Source organism: Sphaerodactylus townsendi, linkage group LG14, assembly GCF_021028975.2.
Source record: "Sphaerodactylus townsendi isolate TG3544 linkage group LG14, MPM_Stown_v2.3, whole genome shotgun sequence".
NCBI lineage: Eukaryota > Metazoa > Chordata > Lepidosauria > Squamata > Sphaerodactylidae > Sphaerodactylus > Sphaerodactylus townsendi.
The window spans coordinates 24,917,503-24,936,197 of record NC_059438.1 but is presented as its reverse complement, the minus strand read 5'-3'; the positions used below and the strand labels follow the sequence as shown (position 1 = coordinate 24,936,197).

Here is an 18,695-nt window from a genome sequence, read left to right as displayed (position 1 = left end):
AAATCCTGGCTCTTCTAGCAGCCTTTTAATGCCCCAAAGGTGCCCCCCTCAATTTCGTCCCCAGGACCACCAAAGTAAAGCATGACAAAGCAAGAAGGTGACAATAGTTCGTTCTCAAGTCAACATGAATCACACCAATCATGAAGGCTATGTTGTTCACCTGTTCTGAAAACTCTCTCTTGGTCAGTACCTTGGACAGGTTCTGTTGAGTTGACTTGGCCATGAACCTTCCATATGCTCCACTGTAGCCACAATCCTGTAGACATGGCTCAGTCATCCTCTGTCCAGATATACAACCGTAGTGTCCTTAATCGTTGGAGCAATCTTATGATCTTGATTCCTGTTTCTTTATTCTTGGGCATAGCTGGAAAGATCTTTGGTGTCTGGAAGTTCGATGCTGGCAACCGGAACACTTAAGCAGTATTTGACCACTTTCAGGCTGTTGTGAAAAACTGACACTGGAGGCTTGAGTCCCACTCTTAGACCACTTGGCGTTCCATTTTAGCTTTAAAACTGGCATTTCAGTTTAGGCCTGGTGGAGTAAAAAGAACCCTTTCAAGATGCTGCTCTGTTCATGATTTTCCGTCAAGCCTCTTGAAACAGTTCTAAGATAATTTACTTCGCTTCTGTGGCATGAAGCATTCTCCTCTGCTCTTTTTCGTCCTCCAACCTTGTTAGCAGCTAGTTTTCTGTTTACTTGTAGAAGGACTGCCTGCAGGTTACTTGGCACAGAAAACTTCATTTATAATGAAAGAGAGTACACTTGAAGTACATCATGCTGGGAGTTAAAGTGGTTAAGAGACAAACTCCTTTTATCTGCCAATGAAATATATACTAGCTTTAATTTTTCTACGTGGAAATTAATTTGGGGAGGGCATCTCAGTCACATCGTCTAAGAATATGTTTGCCTTTAAGCCGTCTGAGCCAGGTTAAGAGACAATTGCTCACGCCATCTTCATCAGACACATTGTACATTTTTGTTAGCTTGTTAATTCTGACCTTTAATTTCAGATGTTTGAAACTAGAAGCAAACTGTCATGTGCGTGCTCTCTAGGAGGGGAGAATTTCTCAAGCAGTTAAACACTTTTTAACTGTGATAGAAAAACAGCTGGGATCGCAAACTGTTGGTGATGGATGTTTCTGATCTCAGCGTTGGCCTTTGAGTGCTTTTAAAATGGCCAATTTGTGAAAAGCCCTTTCAGGCCTCACTTGACTGCCTCGGACCGCAATTAACAAGAGGCAATTAGCAGCGCCCTTGTCTCGCTCCACTCCTCATAGTTTCACTTCAGTTGTTATTTATTTGAGCTTAGCATTCAGACCTGACTCAAAATGTGATGTGTGGTAGTTGCTAAGGGACTTTGGGGTATTTTCAAGCGCTGCTTCAATTAACAGCCCCTCCCCCCCAGTTCTGTTTTTGTTCTTTGCTATTAATGCGCACGCAGGTTCGTGACATGCTCGTGAAGTGGTGACTTTTTCCCAGTGGTCCATATGGTGGCAATTATGACATGGTGTTTGTCTGTCTTTGTTTTCTGCATAGTTTCTCTGTTCATTTTTGCTGCCCCTGTGGGGGAAGGAGTTTGGCCTGGCATGTCTGACACTGCCGGGACCATCTCTAGAAAGATTATTTCCAGTGTGGGGAGATTGACTGAAGTGTGTTAGACAAAACAGAGAGAGGTCTCTAGTGAAGATGGGGCGGGGGAAGGGAATGTCTCCCACGGATAGATTCAGGACGTTTCTGCTTTTGAAAGTGGGCATCTGCATAGTTGGGGACTGCAGTCCTGTGCACGCTTACCTGGCAGTAAACCCTCTTGTCCACTGTGTCTTATGCTAAAATAAAAATACTCAGAGTTCCACTGGGAATCAGGCAAGAACTGAAAAATCTTTGCCCTCAGAGTGGCTGTTGTCTCCAGGGCTGGAGTGAGGAAGAACTGCCCGGGCCACGCGTGCGCCCCTGCCTCGCCTCGAAACACCCCCACACCAGCGCACCCCCGGTATGTTGCACGCACTCCCCCGTCCCCTTGGTGCTACGCCACTGGTTGTCTCTGGAGGTGACTGGTGGTCTTAGCATTCAGTTCCCCAAAGCATTTCAGAGCCCAGTCAAGAGGAGGTTGCAAAGCAAAGAGAACGTGTGCTGCTTGGTTGTTTCCCTCCGACTTCCTCCCCCCAAAAACTTGCCAGACCTCTTTTCAGGTGCTCCTGCTCAGTTGCCCTGTGAAGCATTTCAGTGGAAGCCTGCGGGGGAAATGTTTTAGAAACTTAGGAAGGAAGGAACTGTATGTTCTGGAAATTGGCCGGGACGCCTAGATTAGATACCCCACAGATGCTTAAGGAGCCTGCGAATCCTTGCAAGTGGGGCGGGTCACGGTTGACGTGTTCTTTCCCTCTTCTTGCTTGAGTTCTTTCTACGCTAAGCGTGTGATCAGACAGGCAGCAGGATGAGCGGTCTGGTGAGTGAGGGCAGTGAGAGTGAGGGGAAGGAGAGGCAAAGTTTAGGTCGCTGTTTTATCTGAGATAATTCTCTCTCCCTCTCCCTCAGCTGATCATTCTTTATATTATGGGGAGAAGGGCCGTGCCTCAGCGGTAGAACCTCTGCACAGCCTCTGCTACTGAATTCCTTCATGTGGAGATGACTGGGATTGAACCTGGGACCTTCGGCATGCCAAGTAGAGGTTCCACCACTGAGGCCCCACCCTTCACCATATAATATAAAGAACAATCAGCTCAGGGCCTGAGACTTTGGAGAGCTGTCGCCAGTCTGAGTAGACCAGGGGTCTGGAACCTGTGGCTCTCCAGATGTTCATGGACTACAAATCCCATCAGCCCCAATTTACCATGCTGGCAGGGGCTGATGGGAATTGTAGTCCATAACATCTGGAGTGCCAAAGGTTCATCACCACTGCCCTAGAAGGAGAGAACAAGCCTCATTTTAAAGCTGAAGACCAGGGGTCTGCAACCTGCGGGTCTCCAGATATTCACCTGGGAAGCCCTGGGTGTGGCATTGTGGGATCTTCCTCTTCTTCCTAGAACCGTGGTGCCGAACCTTTGGCACTCCAGATGTTATAGACTACAATTCCCATCAGCCCCAATTGGCCATGCTGGCAGGGGCTGATTGGAATTGTAGTCCATAACATCTTCCTCTTGTGGGATCTTCCTCTTCTTCCTAGAAGGTGGTGGCGAACCTTTGGCACTCCAGGAGCTGATGGGATTTGTAGTCCATGAACATCTGGAGAGCCACAGATTGCAGACCCCTTGAGTAGACGGTTCTGGCCCTGATGGACCGAAAGTCTGCTTGAGGCATCTTCATGTGTGTTCATTATTATATCAAAAACAGGATTAGATAAACGTAGGCCTAAGAATCGGAATTTTTGAGTCTTCTGAGTCTGGACCCCACTCCAGGCTGCTTTGCTTCCCGTCTTGGGGCCCGTCTGTGGATTCAGTGGCTTCGGCCTCCAGGCCACCGTCCTGCCTTCTGAGGACGCCTGGGCACCCCAGTTCTTTTTCACTCTCAGATATGCAGGTGGCTGTCGGTTCAGGTATGCAGTTCTGTGCCATAGATGTGAAAGGGCTTTTCCTGCCCAGGTGGGTGAAGCTGCACCTGCAAAAGTCTTTCACTCAAGATTCCTGACGAGGAGCCGATTTTCAGGGACTCAGGGCTCCTGTATGGTTTTGGCTTGTGCCCTAAGGTTATCTCCATCCATGAGTATGGAATAACAACACAAGCGTTTATTGGCATATATAGTATGTGTCAGGCTGAGCTGTAGCCCATGAAAATGTGTCAGGCTGAGCTGTAGCCCATGAAAAAATTTTGCCACATCCGAGGCACGACAAGATACTGTTGTTTTTGCTGCAACTGACAGTGTGTCTTCCCCCTGGAATTTTTAATAGCTGGGTATTATAACCTTCCTGGAGCCTTTGGGACAGAAACCCAAGTCATATTTTTTACAGCCGCATTACCTTTGTGCCGTGATTTCACCCATTCTGCATTCAGTGTAAGTTTCTCAGGACGAATTGCCCATCCGTGGGTTGGGTTTTCCAAAATAGCTTGTGTTTAGTTGTTGCTGCCGCGTTTGCCTGTGGGTCTGCTGTGGCAGGGCAGGGGGGAGAGAACTGAGAAAGGGGCTCCGTGCCTGGCAGGGTGGGGGGCAGGTTGCACAGAGCTGCCCTGTCCATCCGAGCCCTTTGCCTGTAATCCCAACCTTGCACTCAAAAGGGGCAGAAACTTAGAGAAATCTGAGAATCTAGTCATTGTGTGCCTCCAAACCAGGAATTAGATTAGTTGTTCACCTGGATGTGGCATTGTGGAATCTTCCTCTTCTTCCTAGAAGGAGAGAACAAGCCTCATTTTAAAGCTGAAGACCAGGGGTCTGCAACCTGTGGCTCTCCAGATGTTCATGGACTATAGTTCCCATCATGCTGGCAGGGGATGATGGGGACTGTAGTCCATGAACATCTGGAGGGCTGCGAGTTTGACACCTATTCTGTAGCCATAAACAGTTCTCTGCCAGTTGTTATTGGGCTGGGTACACCCAGCTGCATAGATTCTCACTTTTACGCTACTGCACAACAAGAAAGTACCAGACCTGCTGCATTGCATTTCTCAGATATCAGAAATGCAGAATTTGTCAGGAATGCTGGCAGCAGAAGGACTGAGAGCCTCGACCTGGATGGCCCAGGCTAGCCGAGTCTTGGAAGGTCAGCGAGGAAGTCCAGGGCTGCCACACAAAGGCAGGTAATGCCAAATCAGCTCTGAGCCTCTCTTGCCTTGAAAACCCCATGGGGATCACCCTCGGTGGCTGCAACCTGACGGCTCTTTCCTCCACCACCAAAGACTGAAAGGGGAGCAGCAGTGGCGTAGGAGGTTAAGAGCTCGTGTATCTAATCTGGAGGAACCGGGTTTGATTCCCAGCTCTGCCGCCTGAGCTGTGGAGGCTTATCTGGGGAATTCAGATTAGCCTGTGCATTCCCACACACGCCAGCTGGGTGACCTTGGGCTAGTCACAGCTTCTTGGAGCTCTCTCAGACCCACCTACCTCACAAGGTGTTTGTTGTGAGGGGGGAAGGGCAAGGAGATTGCAAGCCCCTTTGAGTTTCCTGCAGGAGAGAAAGGGGGGATATAAATATAAACTCTTCTTCTTCTTCTTCTTGTTAGATCACAGCTTTAAGGCTTCCAGAACAGTTTCCTTTGCCTCCAAATGCACATGTCAGTTACATATTTTTCACCCAGGGAAATGGGTCAGATGAATGTAATGGGTGTCTGAAAAGGACCCCATTAAAAACGGTTTGGGGATTGGGGGCTTGCTATTTCATCTTTGGTTTGAGCTAGGGATGTTTTAACTGTAATGGTAAGTCGCCTTGAACCAAGAGGAAAGGTAGGGTAGAAATATTTTCATAAATAAATGATGCAATTTCTTCCCTCTCCGTAACAGAAACTATCAGGCCCACATGGATGTTTCTGAAAGCCCAGAGCAAAACCCCCGCTCTCTTGATGAGAAGGAGGAGGAAGAAGAGGAGGAAGACCAGCAGGTATCTGATGATGAAATCCTGAAAGAGAGCGGCTCAGACCTCGAGCAGGATGGAGAGGAAGGGCAGGATGCCCTTTTGGAAGAAGAGCCAGAAAATGCGGCCAGAGCATTGAATCAGGAGGAAGAGGAGGAGAACCACTCCGAGGAAGAGGACTGCTTGAGTGAAGCCAAGTCGCCAGATTCTGACAAAAACCAGCCCAACAGGGAGCCAAACGTCAAGGCAGAAGAGAGGGCCAATGACCTTGGGGATGAAGCCTCTTCTGTCACTCGCGAGCTGGATGAGCACGAGTTGGACTACGACGAGGAGGTTCCAGAGGAGCCAAGCGCCGCAGCCGCTGACGACGAGACCGACAAGGCTGGGGGAGAGGAGGAGGAAGAGGAGGAGAAGGGAGACGAAGCCCCCGAGGACGAGAAGAAGTCTGGTGTCAAGAGTGATGACGAAAAGGACGGGCAGGAGCCCCTCAAGGAGAAGAAGAAAGAGGAAGACGATGGAGAAATTGATGACGGCGAGATCGATGTAAGTCCCTTCCTCTGCCCCCAGCTTGGGTTATGCCGTGGTAGTTTTGTAGGCCTGCTGCATCTTCAGGAAGGGCCATCTCTATTGGTATGTTTTGATCAAAAGGAACCATAGCACATATGTTAAGCTCTCCTGGAGATGCCCACTCCTAGCCGATTTGTTCGGGGAATTATCAAGCACCTGTATGTATGTATATTGTAAAGGTGAGTGTAAAAATGTCTCGCTTCCCCAAGTCCTCACAGGTGCATGTTCTGCAGAAGTGCGGATTACAAGTTTATGAAACAGTTAAGGGCATCGCTGCCTTGGGACTCTGCACTGTCTGGATTCCCCCAAAGAGGAATAGAAAGGAGAGTGGCTTTAACTGCCTCTCTTCGCCACCATGCATAATGCAGATTGCCTTTAAACCTAACAAGACCGAGCCACAGCTGCCTGCTCACCAGCCTTCAGAAGATCTGTGGAGGCCAGGGAGAAAGTGTGTCCCTCCTATTCTGCATCGTAACTCCCTTTCCAGAAATGGTTTGGTGCAAACCTGAAAATATGCATGTGTTTGCTTAAAGCTTTCTGTTTGCTGTGCGTTCCTTCAGAACTGGCTCTAGAGTTTTTAAAGAATCTGAAATACTTGGGCACTGATTTGAGAGGTGGGTGCAGGGAGACGGGGCCATTTGATAAGCAGAAGATGTGGCTTCCTTCAGATTCTTAATCCTTAAGATTCAGGAGAAACTCGAATCTCTTCTTCCGGAGAAGAAAAAAAAACCCCATGAACTTTTCCTGGCGCGCAAACATTTTCTGCAGTGTCTCTTGAATATTACAGATTAGCAGCAAGTAGCAGAGAAAGGGATGGAGTGGGGCCAAAATGTCTGGGGGTCACGAGAGACACTTGGAGAGCGTTGCCACACGCTTCTCTTGGGCACCCAAAGTGTGTTTTTGTGTCCGCTTCAGAACACAAGTTCTTGGACTTTTGAGTCACTGTGACTGAAGAGCTGGGATGAGGCTCTCCGTTTGGGACTGGGAGAGGGACCCTCACTTCCTTACCGGAGTCCTATGTTTTCAGTACCTCTGTGTCTTCCAGGACGACGACCTAGAGGAGGGAGAGGTGAAAGAGCCCAGTGACAGGAAAATGAGGCCACGGTCCATCTGCCGCTTCTTCATAAAAGGTGAGAGCCAGCCCACGGACACCCCCCTCCCCTGGAACATTTGAATGGAGCGGTCGGGGATTTCGTTGTGCGTCCTGGTCTTTCTGGAAGCTCGTGGCTTCCAAGCACGCATGGGGCAGCCCAGGGTTGTTTCCCTCTTTCAAGGCCAAGCCAGATGCTGTCGGAGGTTCAGGGCTGAGTCAGACCAAAGGGCCTGCCAGTTCGGCACCCAGCGAGGGTTTTGTGGACGTTCCTGTTGTTTCTCCCTCCAAGCATTGTCTTTAGAGACATGCCGCCTCCAAGCGTCAGTGTGCTCCTTTCTTTTTTTTTATGCTTTATTTAAATTCCATAAACATATAATAGATATAACATTACGATATTTTTCATTCATATATCTTAACAAAAGAAAAAACAAGAATAATAATAACAGTTTGCCAACTTCCATCGTTCATTTTTCAAAAAGTCTAATATAATATTTAACATCTTTATATCTCAGATTCATCGGCTTCCGTCTGAACATACTTTATTGTTTTTCAAATAAAATTATTAAACAAAATGAATGTTTTGGACAGTATATTTTTGTTCTAGATATTGAATCCATTGATCCCACTGGTTTTTAGTATTATAAGTTTTTTCCAGTTCTTCATTCCCTTGTAAATGAGCAATCTTAACTAACTCGAGCATTTTCATGTGCCAGTCAAATATAGTTGGAATATTGGAGGTTTTCCAATTTTTTGCAAGCACTAATCTGGCTGCTGTAGCCAAGTACTGAAATAGAAACCTCTTCTTCTTGTCTACTACACATTCCCAACAGGTATAGTTCAGGTTTACATTTTAATGATATATTAAGCATTCTTTGAACTTCTTTATGAATTTTTTGTGTCCAAAACATTTTTATTCTTGAACAGGCCCACCATTGATGGAAAAAATGTACCATTTGAACATCCACATTTCCAACAAGATACAGTGTGCTCCTTTCTTAGGATTAGGGTCATAGAATTAGAAGGAGTTCAACTCCTGCAAAGCGCATCCCAAACCGGAGGCTGCTACCTTCTATTTGAAGACCTCCGCAGAGAAGGAAGGTTCCCAACGGAAGCAGTAACTGTTTCCATTGGCAAACTGCTGTTACCATAAGGAAGTTTAACATTCAGCTGGAATCTCCCCACCAGTGACTTTGGCTTGTGAAATCTTGGCTTGCCCTTGGCAGCTGCAGAAAACACGGGCACTTAAAGGTGCCTTCTGCTGAATCAGGTTCTTGGCCCTTCAGAGTCAGTCTGGTCTGCTCAGAGTGGCAGCGCCTCTCCAGGGTTTCAGGCTGAGGTCCTGCACTTTGCCAGCTGCCTGGTTCTTTTCACTGGAAATGCCAGAGGTTGAATCTGGGAATCCAGAGGCCATGCCTGCCTTTGGTTCTCGCAGCTATGCTTCTGGGGAGAACTGCTTTTGGTGTCCCATTACAAGACACAATCACCTGATCTCTTCCGGAAAGGCTGCTTTTTCTTCCATCTGCATTCCCATGTTGGCTTTTTCGTGTAAAAGAATGTTAACTGCTGTGCTTTTCTTCCTCTCCACAGGTCACTGTACTTGGGACATAAATTGCAGGTTTATTCATCCTGGCCTGAACGACAAAGGAAACTACTTCTTGATATCTAAGCAAGACCCTTTCTCGCCCAACGGCGCCCCACCTATCGGCCCTGGCCCTCACCCACTGATGCCAGCCAATCCTTGGGTATGGAAGCATTACTTTAAAACCGAAATCTTCTAATTCTGGATGCTGGCTCATTGAGCAGGGGGCATTACTTTGGAATCTGTAGAACCACCAGGCAAGTGAGGAGCATCGAGTGGGTGCGGTCTGGTCCTCCCTCTTGTCTTGGCCTGCAGGTGATCCCAGGAGCTGGAGGAGGAGATAAGGACCTGGGTCTCTTGTTAGAAAACAAAAGCCAGTGATGCTTGTAGTCAGTGATGCAGGCAGCCCTGATTGGAGATGCCTCAGATAAGTTTCTTTTTGCAAAGCGGCTTTCCTAGCCCTTTGCCTGAGATCTCTTAGTTGTGTGCATGCTGAGGAGATGTTCGCTCTGCTGCTGGCTCTCAGCATCTTCCATGCTTGTATGCATGATGGAAACATGACCAGGCAGTTATGGGAGAAGGGACCGTTCTTCACGCTTTCTGCTCTCTGCTTCTCCTTCCTGGTTTTGTTGGTTCTGCAGCAGCAAGCCAATTTCAAGGCTCGGTTGTGGGCAGAAAGGGCCTAATTCTTCTTTGTGTACTTAAAACTGTATCCTAGGAATGAGACTCCACAACTCGTGTTCCAGGCCGCGCGGTTGTTGAAGGCTTGGAAACCCAAATCCTGCAATCAGATTATTTTGTGTAAATAGTACGATCACGTCTTTCTGCATTGAGATCCCTGCAGGGCAGCCTTTGGGTCAGTTAGCAAGCCACATGGAATATGCCTGGCCCTGTTTCTAGGGAGAAAAGGCAGTTCCTTGCTCAAGATACATTCTTATTCAGCAGAGACGGTTTTTGCAACCCTTTGGAAGTTTGGTGAACTTTCTGGGTGCTACCAGTTTGTAGAGGATACATGAACAGCCTGTTTACCCTCTCTGCCCACCCATGATGCTTTTGCGGGAAGGAAAATGTTTGTCTTGCTCTGGGATCATCATTTTTCCCCCTTTGGCAGGGAGGGCCAACTGTGGATGAAATATTGCCGCCGCCGCCACCAGATCCCCCGACGGAGAGTGCCTGGGAAAGGGGACTTCGCCAAGCTAAAGAGGTAAAAGCAGGAGGTGCGATTTCCGTGAACTGCAGAGTTGGTAAAAGATTTTCATCCTCTCCGGATGCTTCGGACCCAGCTGGAGAAGCCCCTGGGAAGGTTTTTCCTCTCAGTGGCAGTACCTCTATTCTGGTCTCCATTCTTATCTTTAAAAGCTGGGTGACTTTGAGCCAGTCACAATCCTGAGGCTTAAGCCTACCTGATAGGTGCGTTGCGTGAGGCTAAACTGCGGAAGTGAAAATTGTGCGTGCCACCCCTAGAGGAAGGGCGGACTGCAACTGTACTGGATAGATACTTGTCATGTTCTTAGACAAACGTCCTTTTCAGCTTCGATGCCGCTATTTAACTCCAACCAGTTATTTAGAAGGCTTTCACGGCCGGAATCACTAGGCTGTTGTGGGTTTTCCAGGCTGTATGGCTGTGTTGTTTCACCTGCGAAACGTCAGGAGAGAATGCTACTGGAACACGGACATACAACCCTGAAACCCACAACACCCGATTTAGAAGTTGCCAAGAACTGGACATGGAGCTTTCTCCATGTGGAGCGTGCGTTCTCACACTGTGCCACAGCCCACAAGCTGGTGATTTCCTCAATGACATGCCATCACGTTCCAGGCTGTGTGCGATGTTATCTCCCCCCTCCCCCCCTCTCCCAAGTATGTTCACTAGGAAACCCTATTTGTGTATTTAATTGACCAACGAACTGTGTTTCCTCAAATGCCGAGGTTGCTGCGTAGCTTACTGTCGGAGCTCAGGATGTCAAAAGCACATGTCACGTCAGCAAATGCTCTTTATGTACTAAGCATCATGCGTTACCGATATCTTCTGCGCATGGCCTCATGAGAGCTCATGGGCAGCCTGCATGTTGGAGCCGTGCGCAATGCTACGGTCGCCCACAGACCGATTATTATCAAGCAAGAAACCACCTGTGGTCCTGCTGTCTTTTTCCATCTTGGAAATCTCGGGAGGCTCTTCAGGTGCTTTGCATTTATGCAGTGCTTTCATTGTTCAGAGTGCTCGGCTCACGGCATCCTGACGTAAGCCTGTGGCGTAAATATTAGCCTTGTGATTAATATTTTTTATTAGTACTTAAACAACTTTACACCACAAAGGTCACACACAAAAAAACAGAAAAGCAAACTGCATTTCCATAAGGACTCCCAGTTTCATCTACACCAAGTGTTAATGCTTTACAAAAATGATTGTTTTACCACTTCCTCTTTAACAACCCAGGTAACATTGGATCTTTAAAGCTGCTGCTACTAATAAAAGCCCACACTTTTCTCTATCGGATTTTATTTATCAACCCCTAATCTTTAAAATTCCCAATCATCAATATTTTTTTCTGTTTTATCCAAATAATCTATCCAAGGGTTTCCAATTGTCCAAAAACTAAATTCTTTTCTTTAAGTAACAAGTTAACTTGGCCCACTCAGCCAGCACAGGTATTTTCACCCACCATTCTTCCGTTGTGGGTGTAGCTGGAGTTTTCAGTTTCTGTACACAGAGTATTTTTGCTGCTGTTCTATATAAAAACAAAGTTTTATTGGTGATTTTAAACCATTACAAAAAAACACAATTTAAAATCTTTAATTAGGACTGCCCAGAGGTGGGGTCCAGCAGGTTCATACCAGTTCCCGAGAGTGGGTTACTAATTATTTGTGTGTGCCGAGAGGGGGTTACTAATTGGGTCTGTTTTTCCGTTAGAAATTCCATTCGGTCCAAAAATCATAAAGTCCTGTTGTTTCCTATGTGGCTGGTTAGCGAACGTAGAAAATGGGATAATTCTCCCTGTTGGGCTGTTTTAAAAACATGTTTTAGAAATATGGTAAAGTTCCTTGTTTAAGGAAAGTATCCTTCTATTGATTTCTAGAAACAAAATTAAGTATTTGAAAGTAGTAAGTATTTGACAGGCAGTCAATTAGAGGAGAAGTAGTTGTTTCTGTTGGCAGTAGACGATAGGACTTGCTATAATGAGTTTAAATTATGGACAGAAAGATACCAGCTGGAAATTAGGAACTTTTTTTTACAGTAAGAGTTTTTTACAGTAACAGAGAAATTATTAATGCCCCACCCCGGAATGCCCGGCCACGCCCCCGTCGTGTCCCACCCAGTCCCATTGGTGCTACGCCACTGTTTGAATCCCACCACCATGGGAACCTGTTACTAAAATTTTTGGATCCCACCACTGGGACTGCCAGTATGTAAACGTCAACTGAGTCAAATTCAGTCTTAAATGACTCTGTCTTCATCTGCCTGATGAAGGGGCTGGACATAACTCCCCGGGGAACAATAGGGATGGGTCCACGAGAAGAGCCTTTTTGGTGGCATCCCCACAATTAGGGAACTTCCTGCATTGAGGGTCCAGACTGACGGGGCCCTTCCCTCCTGTCCTCTTAGGTTTTGAAAAAGGCCACAATGAGGAAAGAGCAGGAGCCAGACTTTGAGGAGAAACGGTTTACGGTGACCATCGGGGAGGACGAGCGTGAGTTTGACAAGGAGAATGAAATCTTCCAAGACTGGAACTACCGGATCACTCGAGATGTCCGGGACTCAACGTAAGGCGCTTCTTTGCTCGTGTATCTGTGGACCAAGAGTGAGCTGTTACGATTATGGTTTGCTGTTGCCTTGCCTTGCTTCCACGCAGCACCCAGCAGAGGGCAGCGCTGGCTAACCCTGCAAGCCGCTGCTGCGGTCGGTGTTCACATGCGCCGTCTAGCTCTGAAGAAGCTTCCGCGTTCCAGATCTCTTCCTCTGTGCTCTCTGGAGCATCCTTTCTCTGGCAGTCCTTGCCACATACAGAGGCGCATACGTGAAATGGGACCGTTGCGGCTGTTTTTGTTAATCCTCTTCTGTTTACAGCTCCAGTGCTGAGTCCCATTTTTTTGTAAAACAGGTGTTCCCTCCTGCTTCCCACATGCCCCCTGCTGCATCAGCCCTGACTCCCAGGCTCAGGGGGATGTTACCGTGTTTCCCCGAATATAAGACAGTGTCTTATATTAATTTTTGCTCCCAAAGATGCGCTATGTCTTATTTTCAGGGGATGTCTTATTTTTCTGTGTTCTGTTCGTTGGGCATGCTTCCAAACAAAAACTTTGCTACGTCTTACTTTCAGGGGATGCCTTATATTTCGCACTTCAGCAAAACCTCTACTATGTCTTATTTTTCGGGGATGTCTTATATTAGGGGAAACAGGGTAGCAGCCTTGTCTTGCACTGAGAGCCCTTCAGTTTAAGAGAAGTGGGCAGTAAATGCAGGACGGACCAAAGAAAGCACTTATTTAGAGAGCATATGGTGAACTTATGGAACTCTCTGACTCATGGCATGTTTCCTTCGGCACTGCCTGTGGACCTTGCAGGCCTCTGCTTGGGTGCTGTGGGAAACACGGTGCTGCACTAAATGGACCACTGGTCTGATCGGCAGGGCTCGTACTTCAACTTGCCCTTGGAGTTTCAGCAGCTGCGAGCAAGCCAGTGTGTACAAGGCACAGTCCTGCTCAATGTGACAGCAGATCCCAGCCTTCATAAATCACCCCAGGAGAGCATTGGGTCAGAATTTATTTTTTATTTGTTTAGAATGTGCATTAGCTGCCTTTCTTCCTTGCGGAGGCCAAGGCAACTTGCAATATTAATACTTAAAATAAATTACACTTAAAATATGAAACATAAAATATTGGCTTCTGTGGGTTTTCAAGGCTGTGTAGCCGTGGCCTGGTAGTTTTTGCTCCTAATGTTTCACCCACATCTATGGCTGGCATCTTCAGAGGAGAGCTTTTTTGTCAGGCCTCTGGTTGAGGGCAGCAGCAGCATTCCAACACCCTTTCTCCCTTCCTTCTCCCCTTCCTTTTCCTTTCCCCACCCATCCCTCTAATTCACAGGTGTCAAACTCACTGCCCTCCAGATGTTATGGACTACAGTTCCCATCATCCCTTGCCAGCATCATGCTGGCAGGGGATGGTGGGAACTGTAGTCTATAACATTTGGAGGGCCATGAGTTTGACACCTATGCTCTAATCATTTCCCTTAGTTAGGGCTGATTTTATGGCACTGTTTGGCAGCACCATCTGCTACCTTTGTTGTTCTCTTGTTATAAGCCATCCTGGTCCCACCATGGGGAAGGGCGGCCTATAAATCAAATGATAGATGGCATGATTGCATTTAGGCAGGTGAGTCTTCACACACAAACATGCGCAGTTTTGGCACTGTGTGAATTTGTTTTCAAGCCAAGTTTCTAGTCCATGCGGCCAACTCTTTAAGCTTGGAAACATACAGGCAAGTTAAACTACAGGATATTTAATGTTTTGATGTTTATTATTACTGTTTATTGTTATTGTGTAAATTGGACCTTGAATTGTTTTAGATATTGTATTATCCATGTGCGTTAGCCACTTTGAGCCCAACCTTTGTCTGGGAAAGGGCAGAGTAGCAAGTGTAAATAAAACAAACAAACAAATAAACAACCTAAAGGAGGTTTGGGCAGAGCTGTCCATAAATAAGGGGCAAGTGCTCTTTACTGCTTTTGAGGACTCAAAAGTGTTGAATAATTCTGCAGATTTATCCTGAATATCTCCAGGGCCTGCAACCTGCGGCTCTCCAGATGTTCATGGACTACAATTCCCATCAGCCCCTGCCAGCATGGCCAATTGGCTATGCTGGCAGGGGCTGATGGGAATTGTAGTCCATGAATTGTAGTCCATGAACATATGGATAGCCACAGGTTGCATACCCCTGGAATAGCTGGTTCTAGGTATGGGTTTTCTTGCTACAATATGGGATCCCTTTTTATGTGCTACCCTAAATGCTAAAATAATTAACCTTATGCTAAGACCAGTTTATGATGTGTGAAAATGGTCAAAAACTTCACGAGTCTCCTCTTTTCTCCCCTCACCTTCTTGGAAAATCTTCAGCGAGGTGGACATCAAAGAGAACACGAACTATGGGTAAGCAGCCCGTAATCTCTTTTGCGTCCGCAGCAGGGCCCTGTTGCTTTGATTTTGATCCCTCATAATTCTTAGGAATTCTTAGTTCAATATCGCAGTTATGTAAGGCAGGGTTTCTGGCTGACCAAGGCTTGCTTTAGCGTGATCTGATTTGGAGGCTGCCGGGCATTGCTCAGTAACTGTTGTGCTCCTCGTTGCTTGACTACTTCTTGGAACGCGGACAATAATGTGCATTTACTTGTGACCACCCCCACCACACATGCACACACTTGGCAAGGAAGGGTGGCCAGCTGAGCTGCACGTGCGGCTGCTTCCACACTGAGGATTGGTTCCACTTTGGCTGTCAAATAAGCAGCAGGTTCCCATGTGACATCATCAGGTTCCTCCTGTGGCTTCCCCTAGTTTCCCCAATCTGATTTGCTCTGATCGTTCAGGGAAGATGGAAGTCAAAATGGATTTGCCCGACAGTGTGGACAGGAAGGGGCAGATTTCTGGTGCCCTTGTGCTGTTCTGAGTGTTTCCCAGTGATCAGCAGAGATCCAACTCCGGCCATCATCACATTTCTCATCAGTATTGTACGTGTGCACACACAGTCACAGAATACAGGCAAACACTGTTGTAGTTTGTGGGTGTTATTTATTTATTTGAATTCGCATGCCTCTCTCCCCCAGGGGCTTAGAGCAACTCACAACGAACCAAACAACAGAAGTACATCAGCACAAAAAGCAAGCCTAAAACCACACTAAAAGCACATTGGCTGAGCAACAGTGAACTAACTCACAAACCAGCTATTCTCAACCAGGGTTCCGTGGTACCCTGGGGTGCCGTGAGCATGTCCCAGGGGTACCGCAGCAACACTACTGCCCCTCCCCCCTCATTTTTATGGTGTCTCCCACCGGCGCCAGCAAGGACATGGAGCTGGCCCATGGGGCAGGGCCTGCCACAAAGTCAGCAGCCACCCCCACCCCCAGTGCTTCCCTTCACCCTGGGAGGGGAAGGTGGGGGTGTGGCAAGCAGGGGCAATGGGAGGGGAAGGTGGAGGGTGGCGGCAGGGGTACCCTGAGATATGAAGAGTGAGGTCAAGGGTACCCTGACCTCGAAAAGGTTGGTAAACACTGTCACAAACTATCAAACAGGCGGCTGGTTAGTCGTACCTCCTGCTCCTAACCGTCTGAAGAGCTCGAGCTGAAATACAAACAGGTGGCTGGCCAAAAGGATGCAAGGTCAGCTCGACCGAATACCTGGTGGAAAAGCGTGGTTTTGCAGGCTCTGCGGAGTTCTGATAGGTTCCGCAGGGTCCTAACAGTAGATGGTAATGCGTTCCACCAAGCGGGAGCCACGGCAGTAAAAACGCTGACTCTGGTCAAGGCCCAATGCACCTCAGAGGGGCCCAGGACCACCAGGAGATTTGCCTCCAAAGAATGGAGTGTCCGTGTGGGGCAATACGGAGAGATGCGGTCCCTAAGACCATGAGGTTGCCATATTTTTTTAGCCTGTGGATAAGCGCTTGTGGGCAGGATGCTTAGCAAACATGGCCGCTGGAACCAGGTCCTTGGCATCCAGCAAGACCAGCAAATTCATGGGAACGGCATGACTAATGGACCATTTCTCCAAGAATGATCCTGTGAGTTGAAACCTGTTCAGTAGTCTCTGAAGACACTCCATAGTCCAGGGGTAGGGAACCTGCGGCTCTCCAGATGTTCAGGAACTACAATTCCCATCAGCCAATTGGCCATGCTGGTAGGGGCTGATGGGAATTGTAGTTCCTGAACATCTGGAGAGCCGCAGGTTCCCTACCCCTGCCATAGTTTATCCATCTTAACAGCTCTTCTGCTCCAGTATACTTAGATAAGTTTCTCTATCCTACTGAATATGATGCTTGGACAAGAATTGGTTAGCAGAGTGATTCAAAGGGGGCTTCCAGCAAATGTATATTGCTTTCCTCCAACATGCTCAGAAGCATTGAATTAAACACTTCTCTTGATCTCTGTGCAGGCTTGACCCCTATGCGGATCCCTCTTACGATTATGATATAGAGCGTTTTTGGAGAGGTGGGCAGTACGAGAACTTCAGGGTGCAGTACACAGATCCAGATCCGTACCGGAACTATCGGCTGAGTAAGGTAATTCTTTGCACTGTCCTGGACTTTTTCCCTGGGTGGGCCTCGGATGCTTATTCTGCATTGGGTAGATTCACATGGTCCATTTTTCCCCTTCTGCTCCTGGGTGACCTGAGTAGTGTTAATGCCCCTCCACCACCTGATTGCCCCCCCCCCTTGAAGAGATTTACATGCCATGTTGTGTTGCTGAAGAACTGCATCCGATGCAGGTGGGAGGCTGACCTCTCTGCCTTCTGTTTCACAAGGAACGAGAAAGAGAGCGGGAGCGGGAGAACCGGCAGCGCGAACGGGAGAGGGAGCGCGAGAGGGAACGGGAGCGAGAACGGCGGCAGAGGGAGCGGGAGCGCGAAAGGGAGCGCGAGCGTGACAAGGAGCGGCAGCGACGGAAAGAGGAATGGGAGAGAGAGCGGGAACGCATCAAGAGGGATGAGAAGGACCGGCAGCACCGGGACCGAGAGAAGGAGCGGGAGAAAGAGAAACCAAAACCACGATCACCACAGCCACCAAGGTATGGGCAGAGTGTCTGCTGGGAGCTGGTGTTCTGGTTTTGTGCTGCTGCACATCTAGCAAGAAGATTGCAAGGTGGCATCCGCATGTGGAGGGTTTTTGCCAGGCAACACCCCGCCCCTTTGTGGTTCAGTGTTTTTCCTGTGGTGATCTATGAACTGTTTCAGTCTGTTATGCCAGCAGTGTGAACAGGCATCGGTGCTTCCCACAGTGTGCTACCAGGTGTTGCCTTCCTGTACACATTTGTACTAGTGACCCTCTAACCCTAATCTGTCCTTGGTTTGCTTCCCTCTCTTCCTCCTTCCACCCCAGTTCTTGCCAAGATATTTCCAAGTGGGCTGGATTATGAACTGTCAGAAATTTGCAGGTTCCTTCCAGGTTACTTTGTTTGGTTTTTGAGTTGTCTGTGTGAAAGTCGTGCAGGAAGAGAGGGAGAGGTCTGCTTCTTCCATGGGGAGCGCTTTGTGGATTTATTCCTACACACTTCGTCGTTCAGTGACACTTGACTGTAGGCTGCATAAGCACGACCAGCCAAAGTCCTCCATCTTCAGTGTAAGGTTTTTGTTTTTTCCTGTGCAGCCCTAATCAAGCTGATTACGAAGTGAATTGTACCTTTGTATTCTGAGCCCCCTCTCTGTTCTGGGATACGAGGACACAGGGATCCCCATTGTGACTTAGAATCATAGAATACTAGAGTTGAATAAGAGTATCATAGAATACTAGAGTGAATAAGAGACCCCAAGGGCCATCAAGCCCAACCCCCTGCAATGCAGGAACACACAATCAAAACACTCCTGGCAGATGGCCATCCAGCCTCTGTTTAAAGACCTCCAAAGAAGGAGACTCCATCACACTCCGAGGTTGTGCATTCCACTGCCAAACAGCCCTGACAGTCAGGAAGCTTTTTCTTATGTTTTGGTGGATTCTCTTTCCTTTCACTTTGAACCCATTCCTCCTGGTCCTGGTCTCTGGAGCAGCAGAAAACTAGCTTGCTCCCTCATCAACATGACACCCCTTCAAATATCTAAACACAGCTATCATGTCACCTCTTAGCCTTCTCTTCACCACACTAAACAAACCCCAAGTCTGTCCTCATAGGGCAGTAGTGGCGAACCTTTGGCACTCCAGATGTTATGGACTACAACTCCCATCAGCCCCTGCCAGCATGGCCAATTGGCCATGCTGGCAGGG

At 47.8% G+C, this 18,695-nt stretch overlaps 1 protein-coding gene across 1 annotated transcript in view; it reads left to right on the top strand.

The window, feature by feature from the left end:
* Positions 1-5,404: 5,404 nt before the first annotated feature.
* Positions 5,405-18,695, top strand: part of LOC125443303 (zinc finger CCCH domain-containing protein 18-like) — a 27,005-nt gene continuing 13,714 nt past the window's right edge. The window contains exons 1-8 of the mRNA XM_048515322.1: positions 5,405-6,039; positions 7,109-7,193; positions 8,744-8,898; positions 9,847-9,939; positions 12,340-12,497; positions 14,846-14,878; positions 16,874-17,000; positions 17,243-17,505. Of these exons, the coding sequence (XP_048371279.1) occupies positions 5,443-6,039; positions 7,109-7,193; positions 8,744-8,898; positions 9,847-9,939; positions 12,340-12,497; positions 14,846-14,878; positions 16,874-17,000; positions 17,243-17,505 (1,511 nt within the window). The 5' untranslated portion in view covers positions 5,405-5,442. The remainder of the gene's footprint in view (positions 6,040-7,108; positions 7,194-8,743; positions 8,899-9,846; positions 9,940-12,339; positions 12,498-14,845; positions 14,879-16,873; positions 17,001-17,242; positions 17,506-18,695) is intronic.